At 36.7% G+C, this 12278-nt stretch overlaps 1 protein-coding gene across 8 annotated transcripts in view; it reads left to right on the top strand.

The window, feature by feature from the left end:
- LOC137007459 (calcium-activated potassium channel subunit alpha-1a-like) overlaps positions 1–12278 on the top strand; it is a 93032-nt gene that overhangs the window by 71335 nt on the left and 9419 nt on the right. For 4 of the 8 annotated variants that reach the window (XR_010892621.1, XM_067368934.1, XM_067368938.1 and 1 more), the window contains 8 exons: positions 158–190; positions 2947–3040; positions 7331–7454; positions 8672–8896; positions 8973–9165; positions 9987–10100; positions 10537–10620; positions 11881–12011. Coding sequence is in view for 7 of the 8 variants with exons in the window: in XM_067368934.1 (XP_067225035.1) it covers positions 158–190; positions 2947–3040; positions 7331–7454; positions 8672–8896; positions 8973–9165; positions 9987–10100; positions 10537–10620; positions 11881–12011 (998 nt within the window). In the remaining variant the exon portion in view is untranslated. The remainder of the gene's footprint in view (positions 1–157; positions 191–2946; positions 3041–7330; positions 7455–8671; positions 8897–8972; positions 9166–9986; positions 10101–10536; positions 10621–11880; positions 12012–12278) is intronic. The other 4 variants (XM_067368935.1, XM_067368939.1, XM_067368936.1 and 1 more) reach the window with 2 other exon arrangements.

Consider the following 12278-nt stretch of genomic DNA (forward strand, 5'->3'; position numbering starts at 1 on the left):
TACAGCTTTTTTAAGATGGTCAGCTCTGTAGAGAGAAAAAAACAACCACTCTAGCCGATTTATTTGCATTTTTGGCTTTCGTTACTCAAATGCTCACTGGTTCATCGTTTCATTGTTCCATGTGTCTTAACTTCATTTTGTCTTTGCATTTTCACAGCTAAAAGTAACTATAACGGATACATCAAATCAAGTAAGTCTGTCCCTCATTTTTACTCATATGTTTCTTAACCTGCTGTCGTTTCTTCCTCACTCCTTCATTCATCCTTCTGTTCGTGTTTTACTCGTAAAATCATTTGTTCTGGTGTATTTGTGCAAATTAAGGTGTAGAAACACCAGCTGCAGAAGGCTTATATACAGAAGCCCCCCAAAAAGTATTTGAACAACTAAATCATGCATACAGTAAATATGTAATTGCATTTATCAAAGCAAGTGTCATTCAAAAGCAGATGCTGCAACTCTTTTGCTGACTGATAATATTAAGTGGATGTAAGAAGTCAGTTCTCACAGGCTATAAGTGTTCTAATGCTTTCAGGGGTCTGTGTTTCCTCTGTTCTGAATATCACGCACCTGCTCTCATCCAGCACCAGGTGGCGCTGCTGCACTGCAGTTCTGATAATGTGGAGTTAGACCTTCATAAACAGCTTGTGCTTTAGCTTTCATATGTTTTCATTGTTTGTGAAGTTTTTTTTATGTAGAATAATGCAGAATATGTCCCTACTACCTGAAAGATGTCAGTATTCAAACTTTAAAAATAAATAAATAATACAGTTAATCAATATTTAAAACAAATCCTGCACAGGATTTAAATCTGGATTTATTTTTTCTATTATAAAAAATGTTTTTTCCAAGCATCACATTAAATAACAATAAAAATATTAGGGTTCAAAACTATTTGACAACAGTTGTTAGTCAAGATGGCAGTGTATTAAAAGTAACATTGAATTAAAAAAAAAATCCCATAAAAATATTAAAGCTAAATGTTCACTTTAAATTGAATAAATAATATTAAAATAAATTTTGAAGTATAAAATTTCTAAAATCATATCATTCACTCATTAGCAACAGTTTAAACAATATCCAGTGAAATCTGCCTGATTATGAATGTTTCTTGTCCGACAGTAAACGATGAGCTCAATCCAACATTCCAGCCCCAGAATCCTAAACCCACCCTAAGCAGAGCGCCGAGCGCAGTGAGAGCGCCCCCTGCTGTCTCAGGCGTCCGTGTGTCAGTGTCTGTAGTAAATAACCGTAAAGGGAGTCTGCTGTCACCCGCCGCCTCATACCTGCACAGACTCAGTCTGGCCAGCTCTAGAGAACTGGATCAGAGCGGCGCGGGCACAGGAGCTGATGCCAGCCGTCTGCATCGGGCCTGTAGTCTGCCTGTTAAATACAGATATCATTCCAGCCACGGCTCCTCCTCCACCACCGGCCCACTCTGTAAGACTCGGCCTGGCATTGTGGGAAATGCATGTGGACTAACAGAGTTTAGAAATACTAAAACGATCCTGTGTTCATCATTGGAAAAATACTAAATCAGTGTGTTTTATCGTTTACGATGATTAGAAGAGCTGGGGGCAAAATCAAAACCAAAAAAACAAGCCACTTGATAATAAAATTCATGAATATTTAAAATGTAAAAATTAATTATAACTTTTTTTTACATTGCAAAAATGTTTATAGTTAAATCTACACTAACATAGTTAGACATAATTAATTATTACTTTATAATTCATTTGCATTATTTAATTAAAAATGGGCAGTTTCTTGGCAGCTAAGGGATATTTATGCACTGTGCATTTCTTTCACCAGCCATCGGCAGATAAGATTAATGATGAGTTTGTTAATTTTAGTTATATTATTATATAAGTAACTAATATTAATATAAGACCCTGGTTGAAAGCTGTTTGTCCATATATCAGGGCGAATGCATTTAAAAAGTGAGTGAAATAATCCATTTTAATGGTGGTACATGTGAAACTAACGCTGTACAGACCTGGTAAAGATCAGACTTCCCACTCAAACTTCCCACTCTTCCTCTTTCCATACGGTTCATCCCTCCTTATTTTCTCCTACAGCTGACTGTGTGTTTTGATGGTTTGTTAAAGGATAGTTCACCCAAAAATCATTTACTCCATCTCACGTTGTTCCAAACCTGTATGAATATTTTTGTTCTGCTGAACACAAAAGAAGATATTTGGAAGAATGTTTTTAACCAAGCAGATCTCACCCCCCATTGACTATCATAGTAGGAAAAAATGAAGAGCTTGGTTCCAAAACGCAATAACTCCATTTTGATTAATTTGAGTAAAAATGTGTTTTCTTTACCAAGAAAGTGGCAAGATGAAAACCACTATTTTCTGTTTCTAACTTTCACATAGCATCTTTTGGTTATAAAAACATAAACAATTCTACATTTTGATTTTAAAAAGTTTATTATAAAAACTTATTATTATTTTTCCAAAAATGAAATAAATCCATGACACTTTTTTTTTTTTCAAAATGCAATTAATCAATCAGAATAAGTTATTTTTCAAATTGAAAAAACACAAGAAAGTAAGTTGATTCACATATATGACAGAGTCTAAACTTTGCCAATATTTGTCTTATATTCAGGCATTTTACTAAAAAGAAAGGGAGAAAACATGACAGAATAACACGACAGATATCGCATTTTGCACAAAATTAATGAATGACTTTTCAATACCGACCAGATGCAATACTGATTTTGGCATTTATCGCGTTTTGGAACCTAAACCTTCAAATACTATTGTAGTAAATAAAAACATTCTTCCAAATATCTTCTTTTGTGTCCAGCAGAGCAAATAAATGATACAGGTTTGGAACAACTTGAGATGGAGTAAATGCTGAGAGAATTGTCATTTTTGGCTGATCTATCCCTGTAATGAGAGTGTTTTGTGGCGTCTCACACTGTCTCTGGTGTTTCAGTAGTTGAGGAGGAGCAGCAGTCGGCTCTGTCGCCCAAGAAAAAACAGCGTAATGGAGGCATGAGGACGTCGCCCACTTGCTCTCCAAAAATCAGGTAAGAGCTCAAATGTGTTTCTGCTTCAATAAACACAACTGTAAAACAATGTGATGGATGGTTTCCCCTCACATATTTCAGAAAATGTCAAACATCAAGTGTGTGATATATTCAAACGTAAACCCTGCACGAGATCATGCGTGCGCACTAGCGTGAGTGTGTTTTCGAGGTCGCAGGGCATCTCTATCCCCGCACGGCTCCAGCCAATCAGAGGCCGGGATCAGTCCCTGTTGCCTCAGGCTGTAGTTCTGCAGTCCCGCCCGCACTTAGTGCTGTCCGACACGCCGCCTGCTTTTAACTCCGAGTACCTGCCTTTTATCCTGTCCGCTGGAATTAAAGATCCATTTATTGATTTTGACGGATGAAAGAGCTGCTATTGAATTAATAAAAGCCATTAATATGCAATGATGGAATGAGAATAATATCTTCTGAATACTTTATCAAGACAGCAGACGGGAATGATTCGTATTATATGGACAGTAATTAACAACAACTGATATATATATATATATAGTGTAATAGCATTTTGTGTAATAAAATGAGCAGATAAAAACTTGCAAAAAGGAAATATCATCTGAAGTTATATGTTTAAAAATGTATTTAAATAACTTTTAGAGTTACTGCTGTTTAACTACTATAAATAATGATTAGCAAAACTACTAACGTTCATGTTCCAGCACTGAAAATCCCCTTCTTTCTTCCTTCATTGGCCGCTCATGTGAGATCTGTGCTTGTGTTGTCTCAGCATTGTAACACAGAGGCAGCAGGATAGTGTGGCGTATGAGGCGTTTCAGGGTACTTTCATTCGAGCCGTTTCATTGTCTGATCCGTTCTGCCGTAGCCTTAGGGCTCTTTTGCTTGTACAAGCGACAGAAAACACTGTGGTGTGGCGTATCAGCTGCGGTCAGAGCCTGCAGGCCCGAGTGAATTAGTAATGAGGAGCAGATTGAATCGGGCTCTTTAGAAACATGTTAGTGTCAGGTGATGTGAGGGAAGAGAGCTCTCTCAGGGCAACAGCGCTCTTCATAGCCTGGAGAACATCAGCTCAACCAATGGATCACATATTCATAATAAACAATGCAAAATAACCTAAATACTCTATCATCTAGTATTTCTGCCACCCTCAATCTGAGGCCGGTGTCATAGTTATATTATCACTGTACATTATTGCTTTATTGTCATATAAAGCTATATATACTGTATATACAGTCAAACCAAAATGTATTCAGAGACCTTCAACATTTCATTCATTAATACAGTTTATTCACTATAGTTTTAAAAAATGGTAATAAAATATTAATCTTAATTATGTCAGATAACACAATCATGGTAAGGTGAAAGTGTCTGAATAATTTTTGGTTTGACTATATATATATATATATATATATATATATATATATATATATATATATATATATATATAAAGCTAATATATTTATATATACACACACACAAAATTAGACTCACAACATTTTTAAAAATTATATACCCCTGTCTATAAAATGATACACCCCTCAGTCAGAGGCCATTGTCGTAGTTATGTTATCATTAAGTTGGCTGAAATGCTATTTGAACTTTTCTGAGACTAAAATCTCTGGCTCTAACTCCTCCAAGAGCTTTAAAGCTAGAACTACCAAATTCGGCTCAAACCTTCAGACTGTTCTGACTTGAGTTAGAGTTAGTGTGCTATATCTCATGGCAGCCACTCAAAACACTCTAGAAACTGCATAGCAACCACACAGAACACCATAGCAACCGCATTGCAACTACCCAGAACGCCATAGCAAACCCCCAGAATACCTTAGCAACGGTGTGGCAACACCCTAGCAACCATCGTGAGTACCTTAACAACCACATGGCATTTCCCTAGCAACCATCATGGATACACTAGCAACCACATAGCAACACTCTAGCAACCACCCAGAGTACCTCAGCAACCGCATAGCAACACCTTAGAAACTACCCTGAGTACCCTAGCAACCACCCATAATACCTTAGCAACCGCATAGCAACACCCTAGCAACCACCCAGAATACCCTAGCAACCGCATAGCAACACCCTAGCAACCACCTAGAGTATCTAAACTGCTAAACTAAAACTTAAACTGTCAAACTGAAAACCTTCAAACTTTAAGCTTTTAAAACTACTTCAAACTTTCTGGCTAGGCTTTTTCAAGCCAACTTCAAAGTTTATCTTATCTAGTTATATATTTTGCTGCTGTAACAAAATCGTGCCAGAAAAAATATTTTTATATATATTTATATATAATCATTCCCAAAAATGATATACAAAATTAGACTTCCCACTACAAGTTGTAAATAAAAGATTATTGGACTGCGTTTTTTTACAAGAAATTTTAAGTTTTAATTCGGTGTGTTACTTGCCGTTTCTTTGTAATTATTTATGAAATTTTATTAGTATTTTCTGAATGAAAATTGTTTCTAAGTAGATCCTTTTTTTCTAGTGTTTGTTCAGTAACTTAGTGACATTATCTCAGTGATCTAATAATCACTTCATTTATCTTTATATTTAAAACATTTGTACAGGATATTTATACAGTATATTCATGATCTTTGTTTTCCATGATAATCCCACATGATATGTTTGTATCAGCCTGTATTTGAGTGTGTTTGTGTCAGGTCAGCTACAGGACCCGACTGAGACACACTCACTCTCTCCTGACCGCTCTGAGCAGATCAGCCAGATATTGATTTCCTGCTGGCGAGGATCGTATAAATGTGTTCAGCATTGACAGATCCAGCCCCTGAGAGTATGGAATAGAGCGAGCGAGGCTGTTTGTTGAAACATTAAACGGTGTTTCGCTGTGAGAGATTGAGTCTTTATGAATCTGCTGTCAGTGACGGTCTGATGGAGTCCAGTCTGATGTCACGTCTGATAACACTCAGCTCAGCTCTTCTTCACGAAAACATGCCCAGGTCACGTTACGCGCCAAAATCAGATGTCGATTATATTTTGCATAAAGAAAAGACGAGGTGAAGTGGATCTATTAGCAGCGTAACTTTATTACAAAAAAAAAGAAAAATCCAACATGAGAAATATACATAACACACATCCAACACCAGAATGAGTGAAACTGAGGGAGGTATAAACAACTAACTGTGGATAAAAACGAGGAACAGGTGTGTGAAATCAATTAAACAGTAAGTAACCATGACAACCAATGATACACGTGCTAGAAACAATGTCAGTGTTTAAGATAAACTAAAAGTCCTTGAACATTCAAACACAGAACGAGACAATTGTTCTGCTTTGTGACGTTATTTTCAAGAGAAGTTCGTTTTGAATCTTTGTTAAATGAGAAAATAAAGTCTGTGTGTTATATTTATGTTTTAGTAACACAATTGGTGATAATATCTTTTTTGTTATATAACAATAAAGTAACAAAATTAGTGATAAAATATTTTTTTATTTATTATGCTATATAACTATTATGTTTATTATGTGTATAAACTTAGTTTAAAAAAAAAAAAATTATAATACATTATATATATAATTTTAATAATATATTTTATATTAATATGTAATAGTTATTATGTTATACTTGTTTTAGTAACACAACAGGTGATAAAATCTTTTTTGCTATTTAACAATAACACTTTGAGTTACTCCGAGTCAGTGTTTGAGTGGTTCTAAAAATAATCTTCATTTTCTGTGTGCAAAATAATTTTTTTTAATTGTTAATGTAATTTTTGATGTTATTTGTGGTGAAGCATGACTCATGTTCGTGACAGATGTTCAGATGAACCCATGAATGCGTGTGTTTGTGATGTAATGTGGCGCGGTAGCCGCCGCCCGCAGTCTCTGTTCGCTCTGACAGCGGGCGTCTCACGCGGTGCTGACTGTGCGGTTTTGCTGTCACAGTGTGCATTAAATTTGATGGACAGGGAGCTGGAGGAAGTGAAGAGAGCCGTCTAGAGCTCAGCTCAGCCTCTAATGGCCTAATGATGGAGGGAGATGGATTGAAAATAAAGTCACAACAGCCGGCTGCGGCTGACGGATGGAAAAGCTCTCTGACAGCATGCTGAAACCTTCACCCCTCTAATGGGCGAATCAAACGTCCCTGAGACCCCAGAGCTCCGCTACGACCCCGTTCTCCATCATGTCCTGTAACACGAGCCGCACTTTCCAGGATCCAATTCATTCTCTGAAAATGTCTGATTTATAAAGACTACAGCGTGTCACTGATCTTGTTCCAAATGGAACCGGAACATGAATTTTCCCAACTCATGATGTTTTCAATGGTTTTTTTTTGTGGTTTGTTTATTTCAGGCATGACCCGTTGTTGGTCCCAGGACACGATCAAATGGAAACAATGGATGAGAACATAAAGAAATATGATTCTACAGGCATGTTTCACTGGTGTCCTTCAAAAGAGATAGAGAAGGTCACGCTGGTAAGAGACGATCAGAATTGAGTGAAATGACAGTATTTAGATGTCAGACCAGTGTTAAGGCCCCGATATAATTCACATTAAGTTCTTTTCCGTTCTTCGTTTAGGGGTAAAAAAAGTTCAAAATATATGAGCAGCGATATGCTGTAATGGAACATCTGATGCCGCCCACTCTGCTGAGAGCGACGGTTAGATGAATATATAAATACGTGCTGTGCACTTCTTCTCAGTACCAAAATAAACAACAGAGATGAGAAAACAGCAAGCAGTTTTTATAGAAAGCATAAGAAAAGTGTCTGATCATAACAACATTGTTTTTTTAGCACAAGCTTTGCAAATTAGCTCTCCAGTCACATCACGTTTATTTATATAGCACTTTATTCAATGGATTGCTTGAACGCAAGCAGCTTTACAGTATCAAAGATTGAAAAACAGTGTCAGTGCCTCATCAGAACTTCATTTCGCACTATAAAGCAGCTATCCAGTGTGTTCATGTTTTCACCTGTGGAGATCTTACCCGTTTGGGTTCCTTGCCGCTGTCGCCTTTGGCTTGCTTAGTCGGTTTTGGCCTGATTTTGTTAGAAATGATGTCAGATCAGTTTTTTTACTTTAGTTTGAAGTATATCGGGGACTTTATAGTATCATATTTTATATTGTATTATAGTATTTATTAATGTTTTAAATGAGATTTTATTTGTATATTTTACATTTTAGTTTTAGTAATTTAGTTGTGTGTTTTTTATTACTTTTTTTTTTTTTAAGTTTTAGTTATTTTTTTATTTTGGTTTTAGTAATTTTAGTACTTACACTAAATGGAAATTAGGTATATTAGCTTTTGTGTTACTTAATTTTGTTATTTTGTTTTTCAACTGTTTTCCTACTCTTCCTATACTTCATAATTCAGTTCTATAACATTGTTAAAATTTGTCAATATTCATTTTATAATAAATCCAAGAGCAGAACACATGAAAAGAACTATAAAAGGGAGTGGAAATGGCAAATGAGCGGTCCTCTGCAGCCATCTACTGGTTATAGTGGTAAATTCATGTCATTTTCGTGTCAAAAGTGTTTGTTTTCCAGCAGGTGACAGAAATCCTTCTTCCATGTTATCTCAATGAATGAAATGTAGATCTTCTTTAAAGTTTATTCCACTGCACAAATGTACAGTTAGAAATATAATAGTATTTAAAACATTACATTTGTCTGTCGTTCTCTCTCAGACTCGGAGCGAGGCGGCGATGACCGTTTTGAGCGGTCACGTAGTGGTTTGTATATTTGGGGACGTGAAGTCGGCCCTGATTGGTCTGCGTAACCTGGTGATGCCTCTGAGAGCCAGTAACTTCCATTATCACGAGCTGAAGCCCATCGTGTTCGTGGGATCTCTGGAATACCTGAAGAGAGAGTGGGAGACACTACACAACTTCCCCAAAGTCTCCATCTTACCTGTGAGTGGGCGTCTCTGTCTGTTAAACCAATGATGGCGTATCAGCGCCGTGTTTCTGATGCGTGTCACATGTTCAGGGCACTCCGTTGAGCCGGGCTGATCTGAGAGCCGTCAACATCAACTTGTGTGACATGTGCGTCATCCTGTCAGCCAATCAGAACAATATCGACGACGCCTCTCTGCAGGATAAGGAATGTATTCTGGCGTCTCTCAACATCAAGTCCATGCTGTTTGATGACAGTATTGGACTTCTGCAGGCCAACTCTCAAGGTCTGGTATTCCATTACATACGTCAAATACAGCTATTATTAAATATCATTTACTTGAGATGCAGATAAAGATACTGAGTTTTGTCTTCTGAAAAAAGTATCAGAAAATGAAGTGGATTTATGCTTAAAACAAGAACACATATCTGACAGTGAGGTTGGATTTCTGACCCCATTAGCAGATATTTTTTCTTGTTTTAAGCATAAATCCACTTCAGATACAAGACTAAATATCTAGAAGGCTCCTAATGTTGTTTTGTCGTCTCCTACAGCAGGTTTACATTCATCCAAGGTCAAAAACACTTTAATTCTCTCATAATATCCACTGCAGCATCAGCTCTTTTCTCTCAGTGTCTGAAACGCTTCGATCAAAGATTCGGTCTCTCTAAACCCCGCCTCCCTGAGAGCTGCTCTGCTCTGATTGGTCAGAATCCGAACGCTCATTATCATGATTCACAGTGATACGAACAGTAACGATGGCGTCGTTTTTACCATATCAATCTCATCAAAGTGGATTTGCTTTGGTCTTCTCGTCATGAACAACACGAACCAAACTCTTCCAGTCTCAGGTACAACTTCAGCGACTGAGGGCGGGGCAAAGAGACGCTGTTCAGCCAATAGACTGGCATTATGCTAATTAGTTACAAACCTACGTAGGTTTAGCAGGAAGTGAGACTGAAATACTGACGACTCGTTTCAGGAAGTTCAGAATCGATTCTTTCTTTTAGGAGACAAAAACTCAATTTATCAAAACTATTTTTTCATAATGAAAGCCAAACAGGCAGTCAGAAGGAAATGAAATGGTTTTGTTTGTTCCTGCTCCAGGTTTCACTCCTCCTGGGATGGATCGCTCCTCTCCGGAGAACAGTCCCGTACACGGATTGGTACGGCAGGCGTCCATAACCACAGGAGCAAACATTCCCATCATCACAGAGCTCGGTGAGAACACACTCACATTCATCAACGGATCAGAAGTGACAGTAGAGACATTTATAATGTTACAAAAGATTCTATTTCTAATAAATGCTGTTCTTTTGATCTTTCTATTCATCAAAGAATCCTGAAAAATAAAATATGTCACAGTTTCCACTAAAATATGAAGCTGATTTCAACATTGATAATAATCATAAATGTTTCTTGAGCAGCAGATCAGCATATTAGAATGATTTCTGAAGGATCATGTGACACTGAAGTCTGGAGTAATGATGCTGAAAATTCAGCTTTAGTTTAAGTAACATTAACAAACAATGAGGAATAATGTTTGCATGTTAATGGCTGTTTTAGTAACTGCTGGTTTTGGTAAGTTTATTTTGCAGCCATTTTCTGGGTTTATGGTAACTAGTTGCTATGGTAACTGGTTGTTTTATGCCGCTAGTTAAAACAGACAAGTTGCTGCCCCTGGTTTCTCTGAGCCAGGACAAGAGCAGCGGAAACAACATCCCAATGATAACTGAGCTGGGTAAGACCCGCGGCGGGCGGCCCTCAGAGCTTCTGTTCCGCACCTGAGCGACCTGCTTCATTTCTCATCCTCTGGACTTTATTCCTTTAGTTTCGTCCGTGTTTCAGCTTTTCTTTTGATGCACTCTGTTGCTGTTTTTGGGTGTTTTCAGTGTTGGCATGAGCGCTGTGTGTGACTGTCGCATGCTGTGAGTCCTGTGTGCTTTTGTGTGGTCAAACTGCTAATGAATGCTCTTTTCAGAAATAAAAAAGTGTCTCAGACAGGAAACACACCAGTTCAGGGTCCAAAATGAACTTCCTGCCACTTCTGCCAATGAAATGACAATATTCTCCAGCCATAAATGTTTTTTGTTTTTTTTACTGACCATGAAACTGCATTTTGCATTTTCTTTATATATATATATATATGAATGAAAAATGTTACTTTCTGTTCTTATTTTAGAATTTCTTACTTCATCAGAATGGTACACAAACTTGGTAAAGATTTTGGCACAAAATAAACATTGAAATGATTCGGAAAGGTTAAATGGTCAAACTTGCGGTCAAAAAAATGCACAAATTGGAGACGAATTTCATCTAGTGGAAACATTTGGTACTGCGCCCAAACAAAATCTTACTAAAAGCAAATTTTTTGACATATCAACCCCAAATTTGGAACACAAATTGTTTAGATGTATGGATTTGATTTTCTCAGTTTTAGAGTAAAACATGTTTTGGAAAAAAATATTTTTTTATAAACATAAAATTCTATAACTTTTTTTAAGTTCAGGTTTTTAAAACTTTTCTTACTTCAGCCTGTTAATGCAGCTCAGAGGGTTAAATCTTTTTTTTTTTTTTTTTTTTTTTGTCATGAAAAATGTTAGAATACAAAAAAAAGTCCTAAAATGGTCCATTGTTGTGCAATTGTTGTGCACAATGTGTGTGTGTGTGTGTTGTTTTTTTTAGTTTCATTTAAACATGTGGTGAAACATGATTCATTTCAGCAGTGTTATCAGATTCTGGAGAAAAAACTCATCTAGATTAGATTCATTGTTTTTTAAGGCTGTTGTTCTTATTGTTCTAATAAAGTTCTTATGAAATTTACCTGTCACTGACCTGGAAAGTTGCTCCAAAAAGTGTTCATTTTTGACCCTGTGTTTTCCTGTTATTTCCTGTGAATATTCTTTGATAATAATCCTCACTTAAATAATTAAATTCTTAACAATCAGTGTGTGTGTGTGTGTGTGTGTGTGTGTGTGTGTGTGTGTGTGTGTGCCTGCAGTGAACGACTCAAACGTCCAGTTTCTGGACCAGGATGATGACGATGACCCCGACACGGAGCTGTATCTCACTCAACCCTTCGCCTGTGGGACAGCGTTTGCCGTCAGCGTGTTGGATTCCCTGATGAGTGCTGTAAGTGAAAACACTGACCTGAGTCACACTTGTGTTGTTCACGCTCAAAAGTGACCGAACACCTGAAATTAAACATTTACATTTTCAGAAAAATCAATGTAATATTTTTTTGTTTTGTATTTTGAGAGAATTTCATGGAACTAATTAATATTTTGTAGAATAATTATAATAATTTTTTCCCACTGAAAATAAAACCAAAAAAATCTAATTTTTTTTTATCACTTTTCAATTAAAGCAATATTTCATGTTCAAATATAGACAATTCCT

Source organism: Chanodichthys erythropterus, chromosome 19, assembly GCF_024489055.1.
Source record: "Chanodichthys erythropterus isolate Z2021 chromosome 19, ASM2448905v1, whole genome shotgun sequence".
Classification (NCBI taxonomy): domain Eukaryota; kingdom Metazoa; phylum Chordata; class Actinopteri; order Cypriniformes; family Xenocyprididae; genus Chanodichthys; species Chanodichthys erythropterus.